Source organism: Saccopteryx bilineata, chromosome 1 (assembly GCF_036850765.1).
Source record: "Saccopteryx bilineata isolate mSacBil1 chromosome 1, mSacBil1_pri_phased_curated, whole genome shotgun sequence".
Taxonomy (NCBI): domain Eukaryota; kingdom Metazoa; phylum Chordata; class Mammalia; order Chiroptera; family Emballonuridae; genus Saccopteryx; species Saccopteryx bilineata.
This window is the reverse complement of record NC_089490.1, coordinates 17,678,245-17,691,738: the sequence shown is the minus strand read 5'-3', so window position 1 is coordinate 17,691,738 and position 13,494 is coordinate 17,678,245. Positions and strand designations below refer to the sequence as shown.

The 13,494-nt window shown below is 56.1% G+C and overlaps 1 protein-coding gene across 6 annotated transcripts in view; it reads right to left on the bottom strand.

The window, feature by feature from the left end:
• Positions 1–13,494, bottom strand: part of DAAM2 (dishevelled associated activator of morphogenesis 2) — a 111,867-nt gene that overhangs the window by 8,792 nt on the left and 89,581 nt on the right. For 5 of the 6 annotated variants that reach the window (XM_066241019.1, XM_066241263.1, XM_066241199.1 and 2 more), the window contains exons 15-20: positions 10,687–10,794; positions 7,934–7,960; positions 6,864–6,970; positions 5,686–5,770; positions 4,118–4,224; positions 3,845–3,933 (exon numbers count right to left, since the gene is read on the bottom strand). In XM_066241019.1, coding sequence (XP_066097116.1) covers positions 3,845–3,933; positions 4,118–4,224; positions 5,686–5,770; positions 6,864–6,970; positions 7,934–7,960; positions 10,687–10,794 — 523 coding nt within the window. The remainder of the gene's footprint in view (positions 1–3,844; positions 3,934–4,117; positions 4,225–5,685; positions 5,771–6,863; positions 6,971–7,933; positions 7,961–10,686; positions 10,795–13,494) is intronic. The other variant, XM_066241415.1, reaches the window with a different exon arrangement.

Below are 13,494 nucleotides of genomic sequence, written 5' to 3'. Positions count from 1 at the left end.
GGACAGGTCAGACCCCTACCCAGACCGGGCCAGGGCAGCTGGCCCCTTTGTACCGCAAAGTCCAGAGAAGGGGCTGCAAGTGTCCACAGCTCTCAGAGGGGCAGGAACTACGCTCACGCCTCCGCAGACCAATCCTCCACACCTGCCCCCCTCCAGGGGGAGAGAGAAACTCTCCAAATGCCAGTTTGCCAAATGGCCGTTCTCAGTACGTGCCACCCCTCCCTAAGAATATATGCGAGAATATCTTCCCTTGTGCGTATTTAAAGATTATTAATATATTCTTTCTATGGATAGACATAAGAATGCTTTCATATTTCTAAAGTTAGTGGTTAAAGTTTAAATTCCAGAAGAAAAAGAGACTGGTGAAATTATATATACATAAGACAGCTTTATAGAGAGCAGAAAAGCAGACCCTGGAGGGAAGGGGGGGGCGCAGTGGGGGGGGAGGAGGATGTTGAGGAGAACACTGGGGTGGGGGGATGTATTCGGTGGGACACTTGAATCTAGGTAAACACTATACATTTAAATCAATAAAAAGAAATTATATGAAGTGTGAGATGGATAGGAATTCCAGAACAAACACTCTTATAAAATGTATTACAGTTAAAAAAATAAATAAATTCCAGCATTTTATGTATTATGGGACAGTTTCTGCCTCTTTTGAAAATGCTGAATTTTAATGACATTTTTGGAAAGAAAAATATTCCTGTCAAATTAATTATAATGTCACCAACTATAATATTCCCTATTAATTTTTTTTTAAGTGACAGGAGGGGAGGCAGACTCCCACATGTACCCTGACCGGGATTCACCTGGCAACCCCTAACTGGGACCAATGCTCAAATTAACGGAGCTATCCTCAGTGCCTAGGGCCAATGCTTAAACCAATCGAGCCTCTGGCTGAGGGAGGGGAAAGAGAGGGAGTGGGTGAGGGAAGGGCAGAGAAGCAGATGGTTGCTTCTCTTGTATGCCATGACTGGGAATCAAATCTGGGATGTCGTCCATACGCCGGGCCGACAGTCTATCCACTGAGCCAACAGCCAGGGCCTCCATATTACTTTTGTTCCATAAGATAATGATGTGCTTTATAGTTGATGGTGTCTTTGATTACTGGACATCCTGTTGAACATAATTTTTAAAATTTTTCCAACCTTTAAGCATTTTAGCCATCTTCTCTTCACATCTCAAATAACAGATGTGCTAGAAATACAAATTAAGCGAACAGTAACCAAAACGTCAGTGTTTAATTCCAATGTGAACGCTCTGGCCCTTCTCCAACGGTTATGCATTTATGGCCTTTGTGTGGCATTGGGATACAAACCCTACACTGAAATTTCGGCTACTGGTGATGGAATGTGCCTTGTTGATTATTACAGGTGGTGATTAGAATAAGAAACCATTCTATGATCTTTGACTTAGGCCAAGCTGAACATCCCTGAGGATGCTGCTATCTTCATAGCATGAGAACCATCTGACTAAATGTTTGCAGAAATCTTCAAGACAATTAAAAATAAGTAATTGTTGATTTAAAAACAGAAAAAGAAACTGTACAAGTGAGTAGTAAGGAAGGCTTGTCAGTAGCTTCTCCAGTTGAACCTGTGCACATTCTATGACCCAACAGTAGCGTTATACTTGATGGGTATTTGAGTGCTTTCTAGTTATTTTTTTCCCTTAAATTACAAATAGACTGGTTAAATAAATTACGGTATATTCCTACGTGGAATAAATGACCATTGCTACATGTAACAAGAGGGATAACATACCCAACCATATGCTGAACAAAAATCACAAACAAACAAAAAAAAGCATAAAATTACTCATACTCTATCCCATTGATATAAAGTTCAAGACAGACAAAACCTTTGGGGGGGGGGGGAAGTAATGGTTGGGGTCATATTTGGGGGGCGGGACATGAAGAAGAAGGCTAGAACAGTGCATTTCTTGACTCAGTGTCGATCACGAGGTGAGTCCACCTCGCCGTGATGTGTCCGCTGGGACTCAGGATCTGTGTACTTTTCCACATGCCCATTTCAATAAAAAGTATACTTTAAAATAAAACTACTTATAAGCATTTCCAGCCATTTTTACTGGTTGGGATAGTTTCTTTTCTTTTATTTAATTATTTTTTGGTCGATATGCTATTTGAAAAATCTGCAAAGGAATCCTCCTGAAAATGCTAAAATGTTGGCAAGACAAGATGACAAGAGTTCAAAGGAAACCAGAGTGAGCGGGGAAACTCCCATGTACAGTGCAGACGTCTCACATACGTTCGTAAGATGAATATATTCATGAATGTATTCATAAGAGTGTTTACATTTGAAACCGTATTCATCTTGACTGTATTCAGTGAAGGTATTCCTAATGAGAATCGGTAAGTGTGGCATAGTCAAGCAATGAACATCTTCATAAGAATATAGTCAAGAGAAGTCCATCATTGTATTCATAAAAGAATGGATAAATTTGTCAAATTTGGTGAACTGACCCAGAGTACCTTCTCGGGGACAGGGGTGTGTGAGAGGGTGTCAATAGCTCATTCACCATCTGGGACAGGCCACACATGTTCGCTCAGTATGAATCCCACCCAACTCCTGCACAATCCTCCTGCCTCCACCCCCAGGCAAGCCCACTGGCCCGATTCTGTAAGATACAACTCCAGCTGCCTCTTCCCAACTCTCAGCGGGAAGAGACCTGCAGACCCTTCTAGACAGCAGCCACCATATAGCAGGGCAGCGATGATGTCCCCAGTAGCTTTTGCCATCCAAAACACATCTTGCTCTGCTTAGCTTCATCCTGAAGACAGACCCTGCTCTGAGCGGGCAGTGACTAACTCTTCGGGACAGCTTAGGGGTGGCCTCCCGGGAACAGAAAGTCATTGGAGATAAAACCTACCCCGTGGCTAAGCTACTCTGCTTCCACAGCTCCTAGTGGCGACTGCTCCCATCTGCTCCAGTGACCCAAGACACACAAGTAGTTGGGCACACATGTCACAGGCTGAACCCCTTGCCTGTGCCTCGTGCCACTAGGGCGTCAGCAGCAGAACAAAGAAAGCTGTGTGAAGGGGAGGGTTCTCCCTCCATCAGGGCAGGAGGAGCCGCCAGGCCTCAGACCTGCAGTCACCACTGGTCCCTCTCCCTGTCCCTCACACCACAGATCCTCCTGCCCTAGAATCACAGCCAGCCTGCAGCTCCCCTGTGACGTGCATGTGTGTGTGTGTGTGTGCACATGTGTGTATCCAGATCATAGAAAGTGTCCTCTCCTAGCTCTGTCATGCTCCCCCTACCCCCCGGAAACCTCCCTGAGGCAGTTTGCAGACCTCCAGAACGAGCCCCTCTCTGGACGGGGCATCCCCGGGGAGCGCTAGCCGGCCCCAGTGTCCAGCAGAGGGGGTCCACGCTCTGCCCCCAGCCTGTCCTCCTCAGCGTCCTGGACACGCTAACTCACCACGGCGCACAATTTAAAACTTATGAATTGTCTATTTTGCAACTTTCTGTTTAATCTTTTTGGACCATGGTTGACCACAGTTAACTGAAACCATGGAAAGCAAAGCCGCCGATAAGGGGGAATTACCGTCATCATCTTTCAGCATATCTGTTCCACGCTAGGGCAGATGTCGACAGATCCTCCCCCTTGGAGTCTGCAGGCTGAGGTGTAGGGACCGTGCCCATGGCTGACACGTGTGCTAATATACAAGTGCGTATATCTTATAATAACCATAGTTCTAGATTTTGTCCTTGATTTTGTTCTGGGGGGGCACTTTTCTCTGCCCCTGTCCACGGACTCCCTTCCTGGCCCCCCACACCGGACACGGCTCTTCCCCGGGCTTCCTCCACTCCCCCAGCAGTACCTTCCACTTTGGGCTTGGCCTCTGCCAGCCGCTCCTGGAACTTCTTCTTAAAGAACAGGGCCTGCAGTCGCTGCTGGTAGTGGTCGATCCTGGGGGCAGGGCGAGCTGTGATGAGGCAGCCCCCTCCAGCCGCAGCCCCCCCTCCAGCCGCAGCCCCCCTCCAGCCGCAGCCCCCTCCAGCCGCAGCCCCCCTCCAGGCTCAGCCCCCGCCTCGGCCGCCCCCGCCTCGGCCGGCCCCGCCCGCCACAGCCCCGTCCGGAACCAGAACCGGACCTGCTCATTTCGTAGAGGAAGCGGTCCGCGCGGGCCATCCGCTCGATCTCGTGCTTGTGCTCCTCCAGGAGGTCGATGTCGCTCTTCTCCGGGATGAACTTGAGGAGCTGTAAAGAGCAGGTGAAGGTCAGGCAGGGACAGATGGGAAGCCGGCGGGGGGGGGGGGTGGTACAGGCCACAGAAGCCCCTGCACTGACCCGGCTCGCGAGGGCAGGCGTCCCCTTAAAAGCCAGAGGCACCCTCAAGTGGATGGTGTGTGTTTCAGCTGCCGAAAGGGACGACGGGGCACCCAGCTTTACACTTCTTTTTCTTTTCTTTTTCTTTTTAAAATTCAGAAATAACTTACACACAGTAAAGTACACTATTCTTAAGTATACAACTCAGTGGCTTTCATTTCTTTTCTTTTCTTTTTTTTTTTTTTTTTTTGTAGTTTTCTGAAGTGAGAAGCGGGGAACCAAAGAGACAGACTCTCATGTGCCTGACTGAGATCCACCCAGCATGCCCACCAAGGGATGATGCTCTGCCCATCTGGGGCGTTGCTCCATTGCAACTGGAGCCATTCTAGCACCTGAGGCGGAGGCCATGGAGCCATCCTCAGCACCCAGGCCAACTTTGCTCCAATGGAGCCTTGGCTGCGGGAGGGGAAGAGAGAGGAGGAAGGGTGGAGAAGCAGATGGGCACTTTTCCTGTGTGCCCTGACCAGGAATCGAATCTGAGACTTCCACACGCCGGGCCAATGCTCTACCACTGAGCCAACCAGCCAGGGCCTCTTCTTTTTAAAACTTGATTAAGGTTTTATTTATATAAAATGCATCCGTTTTAAACGTGCAGCTCACTGACTTGTTACCAAACTACCCACCACCACCCAGACAAGACACCGAGCTCCATCCTGCGAGAAAGTTCCCTTATGTCACTCTGACCAGCCAACCCACCCCTTCCCCCAATACAGCCTCTCTACTGAACGTTACCACCTTAGAGTTGATTTGCCTATTAACTGAAGTTCTTATAAACAGACTCGAGGAATGTGTTCTGCCTGGTGTCTGCCTTCTTCCGCTCAGTATCATGGCTGAGGTTCACTGCATTCTAAGTAACCCTGGGACACCCACATGCCGGCCTAGAGCTTTTATTCTGAATATGAGGTCTTCGCTGGATGTACGTAAGGCAAGTACCTTCTCAGGCTTGGCTCATCTCTTTGCTCTAATTATAGTGCCTTTTGAAGAACAGAGTTCACAGTTTTAATGAAGTCCAGTTGATGATGTTTGGTGTTTTCTAGGTTTCTCTTAAAGCACATACAGACGAGGTAAAAATGACTTGGGGAACAGATGACTGTAGGTCACTCTGATTTCGCCTTGAGACCCGTGGGGATCGTGGGCCTCGCTCCCCTGGAAATGGTGCGGCCTCCCCAGCCTCCCCTCAGAACGGCTGGCCTAGGCGGGTGTCTGTCAACCTCCCCGCACGCCTCCAGCCTCCATCCTGACTTCTCCTTGACCTCTCGGCCTCTCTGGGGGCTGTCGGGCAGGGGTGTGCTGCCTCCTGGTTTCAGCTGCCCACCCCTCGAGGGGCCTCACCTGCTCCAGCATGTCCTTGGCCAAGTCCTCCTGCTCGTCCATCTTCAAGATGGCCTGCCGGATCTCCTCGTTAGACAGCTTCAACCTGAGTGAGGCGAGAGCCCGCCCACTGAGCAGCCCGGCCCGGCCTCTGCTCAGGACAGACCCCAGACCTTCTCCTGCTCCCCCTCATGTGCACACGGGAGGCACCCTGGATGGTACTCCTCCTCAGACTAAACCACTTTGGTCCACTCCATAAACTACATCAGGAGGTATTTTGGTCTCTAAATAAAGACACGAGTCTCTGGTCTGGTGCCTGAGTCTCCGTCAGAGCCGACAGGGACATTTGGGAGTGACAGGACCATCTTCAGGAAAGCCTAAGAGACATAGAGAAGGCTTTCCGACCTCCCTCCTTGTCCCCATGCCTCACGCATCTGCGGCATCTCCCGGGAGGATGGGGGCACCGGCTGCCTCTACAGGGGCAGCTTCCTGCTTCCTTCATTCTCAGCATACAGACCAGCGCCTCGTCTGCCACAGAGCACGGGCTCCCACGCAGCTGTTCCATCCTGCTGTCACCCCCCACCCCCCACACCTTCCCCCCTTCCCTATGCCTCTCCAGGCCGGCAATGGCAGCCCTGGGGGTGCAGACCTCTCCCCACGAAGGAGGGGGAGAGACTGAGGCCTGGGGCCCAGTGGGAGGGGCGGGCGGGGTGCCCCAGAGGGGGTGGGGGCCAGCACTAAGAATAGTCTGGGAGGCGGTGCCCTCTGACCCTGGCCCAGGCGGGAGGCCCGCACAGAAGCTGTGCTGTTGGTGCAGATACTGCCCTGTTTGTTCTGCAGCCGCGGGAAATGTTTGGGGGCTGAGATCATGCTGCTCGGTGGCCTCAGCCTCCCGCGCCCCCCATGGGCTCAGAGCAGCTCCACCACCAGATGCTGGCCGGGCTGGTCAGGGGCCTTGGTACGGGGCAGTTTCCTATCTGCAGGGCCCACACAGCCGCTCCACAGGGCTCCCAGAGAAGGTTCCAGAGCATTGCCCCAGTCGCAGCAGACAGTCCTCGCTACCCATATCCCCCAGGCAGTCAAGTGAACCGCCCTCTTCCACTCTGGCCCCCTCGCAGTCCCCTGCCTCCTGGGGGGCCCACCCCTCCCACCAGGGACATGTCAGGGGCAGGGGCTGAGGGGGCGGGGCCAGCACCTACTTGGAGAGAAGAATGATGCAGTTCTGAGCCCTCCGGCCGTCAATGACCGACAGCTCTTTGACCTTGCGGGAGGCCAGGTAGATGTCCTCGGTGGAGCCCAGCTCTTTCTGCAACCAACAAGCCAGTCAGAAAGGCTGAGGCGCGAGCCTTCCCCCATCCTCTCCCTGCCCCCTGCCAGGTGCCACCCCTCCACCCAGGCCATGCTCCTGGTGTGAGAGTAAGAGAGGGAAAGGCAGCAGAGAGAGGAGTGTGGTTCATTACTGACACAACCAGGAGGTGTCTGGGTGGGAGGGGCCATGAGGAACCCCCTGTTTTAGAGATTGCCCTTTCTGCGTGAACTAGAGCTGGAGCTATTCTGACGGAGGGGAGTGACTGGTCCCTATGGCTTCCGGCACTGGGATGGATCTGCGCCCCCCGAGAACCAGCCCCTACTCCTGCTGCCCTGCCCAGACAGCCTCCCCAGACTTATATAGGAAGCTGGTTCTGAGTCCCCACCAGGCCACCCTTCCTGGCCTCCTGACGACTTCAGGCACAGCCCAATGTCCCCTGGGTAGAGGACATCCACCTGTTCAGAGGTGGGGAAACTGAGGCAGAATTCCATGTAGAATTCTCTCCTCTGAGGTTCCCGCAGCCATATTCCCCCTGCGCTCTCTGGGGCCGTTGGTGAGGGAGACAGAGCCAGCTCTGGCTCTCGGAGGTCCATCCGAGTACACGCTCCATGTTGTATCACTGGAGGGAACCCCACTCACAGCACAACCTCTTTGAACCATGCTGGCCGATGCAGTCCTGCGGGACTGCCGGGTGCTGGGCCCCGCCCCGGGGTGAGACAATGGACCTGGAAGCTTCCTCTCTCCTCCAGTCCTTCCACCCCGAGGCCGGCAGGGCCCCTCTGCACTGCCCCTCCCTCACTTCTGCTCTCTCCCCGGGGCCCTCCCAGTGCTGCCGCCCTGAGTAGACAGGTGAGAAGGGGAAGGGAGAACGGACAGGCGTGCTTCTCTGGGCCCCGACCGGGGCAGCCGCCCGGATGGCAGTTGAAAGGTGGGGCGTCCGGAGCCCCATGAGTGACTCACCTGCTGGGAGGGATTAGTTATCAGCTCCTAGGCAGGCAGCAGCCACAGCCAACAAAGAATTAAACATGCACAATGTTAGTCCAGAGGTACAGGGGCCCAGGAACAGGAGGAGTGACAGGGGGACCCCTCATCTTCCCCTCTGTCTGCTCCACCCCGTGACAGACCACCCCCACCCCCAGCTGGAGAGGGAGACCCGTAAGAAGCACTGAGCAGTAGCGACCCCAACAGACATGCACCCCCAAGCCAAACAAAGCGGGGGACAGGCAGCGCCTCCCGGGCCCTGGGCGCGTGGGGCCGCCCGCCACTCCAGTCAGGCCGACCGGCCCCCCAGCTCCCCGGCCCCCAGCATCCCCCTCCTCCCCCCAGCTCCCCGGCCCCCAGCTTCCCCCTCCTCCGCTGGGAAGCTGTCCGCAGGGCAGAGGGTGCTGCTCCTCCTCCCCGTGGGCCCAGTTCTCTAGCTTGAGAGAAAACCCAAGCGAGTCCAGCCAGACCATGGGAAAGCTGCGCTCCCGGAGGCGCAGGAAAGCAGGGGGCCCCAAATGTGCTCTCCGCCCGGCCCTCGCCTGCCTTGGACTCTAAGGGGAGCCCGGCAGGCACGGCTTCCCCCTGGTTCTCCCTCCCGACCTGACGGAGCTGGAGTCACTAAGGCAGGACCCCCACGGCACAGAGAGGGAAGACCCACAGCTCACGGGGCCTCCCTCCGCCCCACGACCATCCAGGTCCCCAGGCAGCAAGAGGAGGCGGCCAGGGCACCACGGCCGCTGAGATCTCTGCTGCTGCGACTTCAGCCCAGAGCCTGGGCAACCGCTGGTGACAACAGTCGGGTGAGTTTGCCCCCAGACAGGGTGGTGCACCGAGTGGACTCAGAGAAGTGAGGGGGACAGGACGTGGGGCTTCCCGTGGTCACTCTTCATTCACCAGATGGGGAGGTGCCAGCCTGTCCTCAACCCCACGGCGCCTCTCCCTCTGCCGACCCCCATCCCAGCCCCTCCTCAGGATCCCGGAGGCTAGGTGGGCCAGCCCAGAGCCAGGGCCCCTGAGGGAGATGCTCAAAGGAGATGGAGGCCTGTGACTGGCCAGGCCGATTCCCCCCTCCCCCCCCAGGACTGATGAGCAGGAGCAGCCAGTGCTCAGAGGGACTCCTCCAGCGGCTGCCTGGGGCCACGCCTGCTGACCTGGGCAGGGGCCGAGTGCTTCCTGCAGTCAGGTGCCCTGAGCACCCACATTTAAGTTATATAAATAACCATCTGGTTTTTCTAGAACCCCCAAAAAGGGCCAGAGCCCTGCCCCCACCCTGTCCCTTTGGCTAGTACCCCAGAAGCAGTGACACCTGCTCTCAGCTCCCCCCGTCCTCAGGAAGGGTCAGTCTCAGGCCTGAAATTGGCAGAAAGAAGTGGGGAGCCCAGCCAGTCACCACATGCAGCCACTGCCCAGGCCTGGGAGGGCATGGACCCCGCTCGCTGGGGAGTCCTCAGGGCTGGAACCCTGATGCAGCCACTGCCCAGGGCCTGGGCGGGCACGGACCCCACTCGCTGGGGAATCCTCAGAGCTGGAGCCCTGATGCAGCCACTGCCCAGGGCCTGGGCGGGCACGGACCCCACTCGCTGGGGAATCCTCAGGGCTGGGGGCTGGAACCCTGATGCAGCCACTGCCCAGGGCCTGGGAGGGCACGGACTCTACTCGCTGGGGAGTCCTCAGGGCTGGAACCCTGATGCAGCCACTGCCCAGGGCCAGGGAGGGCACGGACCCCACTCTCTGGGGAGTCCTCAGGGCTGGAACCCTGATGTAGCCACTGCCCAGGGCCTGGGAGGGCACGGACCCCACTCGCTGGGGAGTCCTCAAGGCTGGAACCCTGATGCAGCCACTGCCCACGCCTGGGAGGGCACGGACCCCACTCGCTGGGGAGTCCTCAAGGCTGGAACCCTGGGATCGGCAGAGAAAACATGGAGGACAATAGCACAGCCCCGAGGGGAAACAGTCCCCGGAGGCAGGCCGGAGAAAAAGCAAACAGTTTAAGACCTTTGGCTGGTCATGCCCAGTTTGGACTTGGGAGGGAAGACCAGCTGTCATGCAGATTCCTGGGGCCCGCTCCATCTCCTGACTTCACATCTGATTGAGGATGAGGTCTAAGAATCAGCCTTTTGGTCACTCCCACGGGTCCTCAGCATGGTTTGGGATCTCTGGCCCTGGAATGGCCTGCACTCTGCCGCCAGCCCCCCTCCTTCCATGGCTGCTTACCCGTCAGCTACCTGTCCACAGACTGTAAAGCACAGCCCGGGGCCTCCCCCACTGGCCCAGGCCCGGCCCCAGCCGCAGGCCCCTCACGTGACCTCCCTAACTCTTGGGGGTGTTGAGAGATGCGAGGACAGTGGAAAAAGTGGTTTGAAAGCTGTAACTCCTTCTCGGTATGGTTCCATAAATCCTGGAGCCAAAGGAAAAGCGAGGGCCACCGTGGCCTGGCCCCCGGCCTCCGGCCAGTGCTCCGGGATGGAAGAGAGAAGCGGACAGCATCCTGTTTCATCGCTCGATGTGTAAATACGTATACGACCGATAGCACAACGGGCCGTCTCCCCTACTGCACTGCACACCTCCAGTTCACCTCTACGTTCCCAGCCAGCACGTGGCACTGATGAGAATCAAGTCACTCCACACACGCAGGGCGGAGGGAAGGGCCGAGGGCTGGGTCCACAGGGCCTACATGAAGTCAAGACTGAAAGTCAAGACCCGAGAGACCGGAGGGAGCAGGCTCTCACCTGGTGCCTCTGATAGGCCGAAAACATTTTTTCAAAGTCCTCCAGGTCCAGAATCCGAAACACCTGCATGTCGTCAATCTCATTCCAGACGGTGCCAGGGACACGCTCCTAAGAGGGCAGGGAGAAGACCAGAGGGTGACTCCATTCCTTCATGGTGGAGATGTCCAGGGCGTCCCTGACCCCACTGGTCCCCCAGCAGCGCATATTATGACATCCAGGCTCTCTGGGCCTCAGAAGGGGGTCGGTTCCCGCCCCCCCAAACCTCCACCCCTCCTCAGGGCTCCGCTGCAGGGCGGAGACCACCAGAGACAACCTCCGTCTCCTCCTTTCCACGTGGGGCCACCCACGTGTAAGCATGTTACAGCAATCCGTGGGCATGCTGGAGTGATGGATGGGCAAGTATGACTCTCCTTCCAGAAGAGAAGAGCAAAGCCAAACCAGCGCAGGCGGGACCCTCTCCCTGAAGGTCGGGGTTGGCCGGGATCACTGGGCGGAGCAGCGCCCACACATATTTGGGATCCTCAAACCCTTAGTGTAGATGGCAATTCCTGTATCCGAGACGGTCATTTTCTCTCCCAGATGCCCAGAAAGTGGACGTGTGCCAAAGGCTGGGACACCCCGGCCCCCACAGTGACTGACTGCTGAGGCCAGCAAAACTGCCAGTTTCCTGTGGGTCAGACCCTGGGAGAATGTCCGGTCCCTTCCGACAGGGAGGGGCCCAGGAGTGTACGTACCAAGGTCTCCTCCCAGCCTGGGCACTGTCCCACCTCTGTGTAGACCCCTCCCAGCCTGGGCACTGTCCCACCTCTGTGTAGACCCCTACCCACCACAGGGGTCTAAGGAGAAGCTGTCAGCCTCTGGGGAGGCGCTGTCCGCCAAGCCGAGAACACGGCAGAGGTCCTGGAACACCCTGATCGCGGGGGAAGGACGGAGGCCAGAGCCCCTGCGCCCAGATGCTCCGCACCCTCCCTCACCTAGAGCTTCGCTGTCTTCGCAACAGACTCTCCCACCTTCCTGGGACTGCGGGGCCGCTGCAGAGCCTTCCTGAGGCCGCCTCCTGCCTCCCCCCACCCCCTCAGCAAGGCTTGGAGAGGGAAACATACCTTTCACTCACTTTTATTTTCTTAAACTCTGGACAAGGGGAGGCTAGGCCAGAGCAGGGGGGTGGGGACATTCCTGTGGCCTTCCTGAGGCCAGGGACCCTCTTGTGGAATGCCGGGCTGGGAAGCTCGGAGCAGCATGCGATACAGGCACCTGGCCAAAGCCAACACAGACGCATTCTTTTCATGGCAGAAGCGGCATGTGCGTGTGCGTGCACAGGAGCACGCGTGGGATAGGGGAAGGGGCCTGGGGACAGGGGCCGGGCTCCCGGGATGGGCTGTGTCGCAGGTAGAGAGGAGATGGTTGGAGGGAACTGAGTTGGAGAAGGAGAGAGACTTCTAATTCAGTCCTCCCCCCACGACATCTAGGTGGGGGTGGAGGCGGGTGCATGGGGAAGGCCCAGACAAGCGAAGCTTCCCACCGCTCCTATTCCTGGTGAGGCTGGGCGAGAAGAAAGGGCTGGATGGGACCGTGGGATGCTGAACACCGGGAGGAGGCCTCGGTCTCCCGCCCGCCAGTCTTCCCGAACCCTCTCCCTCCCGCGTGGGCTCCTCCCGGTGGAGGGGCAGCCAGTCTGCAGCCAGGCGGAGGCGCACCTGCTCCTAGTGTCTGCCGCACCCTAAAGTTCACCAAGCCAGCTCGATGTGCCCACCGTGCATAGTAAGCCCCGATTTTCGCACCACTCTGGCCACGGCCTCGTCGCCTCCAGTCTAGGTTCTTGGAGTTGCTGCCCCTCCAGAGACACCTTGTGCGTGCCAGGGAAGTCCTCCTCACAAACCCAGCACGCTGCCCGCACGGAGCGCCCGGGGCCGGCGCGGCCGGGCGGGTTTGCCGTCCCTCTGCGGGATTAACAGCAAGTGCAAGGAAGGCTCTTCTCTTCTCGTGTCACTTAAGGGAAACTGAGTCTCGATGCCGCTCAGTTGTTGAGTTAATGTGTGGGCTATGTGAGATGACATGCATAAAGCACACACAGTAGTGCCACCAACAAGAACTCACCTGTTATTATTATTGTTATTATTAAGACTTTCTATGAGTCCGTCACTGTTACAAATACTTTATAGGAATTAAAACCACCTTTGAGATGGAGGCCATAATTACCCCATTTCCCAGATGAAGAACCTGAGGCCCCAACGATGACACGAACCCCTAGTCACACATATGGAAGCCTGGGGCTGGGCTAACAGGCTCTCTGGTATCACCTGACGCCCCTCCTCCCGCCCACCTTGGCTGAGAAACGTCTGCAGTGTCCACACATGCTCCCCAACGCCTCTTCCATCAAGCTTGTACTTTCCAGTCTAGGGATGAAACTGGCCTGTGCTGGGCTCCTGAGGAATGCCCTCAGACTTTATTATCACAGACCCCAGAGAGAACCCTCAGCACAAAGCTCTATCGGATAACAGATAACAATGTCGCAAAAATCTCAGTTGCCTTGTCTGTCTTCCTTAACTGTGAAGGTGCCTGATCAACTTTTCATGACATTATTTTTAAATCATAAATTATAAGTTGTAAGTCTAGGAGACAAAAATTATATCTTTCCATCACAATTTACAAATATGTTGTTTCTGATCATGAACACTGAACATTCTCCACACAGCCTACGGCCTTCGGTTCGGCAAGCTGTCTGCCTGCCCACGTGCACTCGGCCGTCCTGGCTTGCCTGGTGCCCATGGAGAAGCATCCACAGAACACACCTGTTGCTTCAGAATA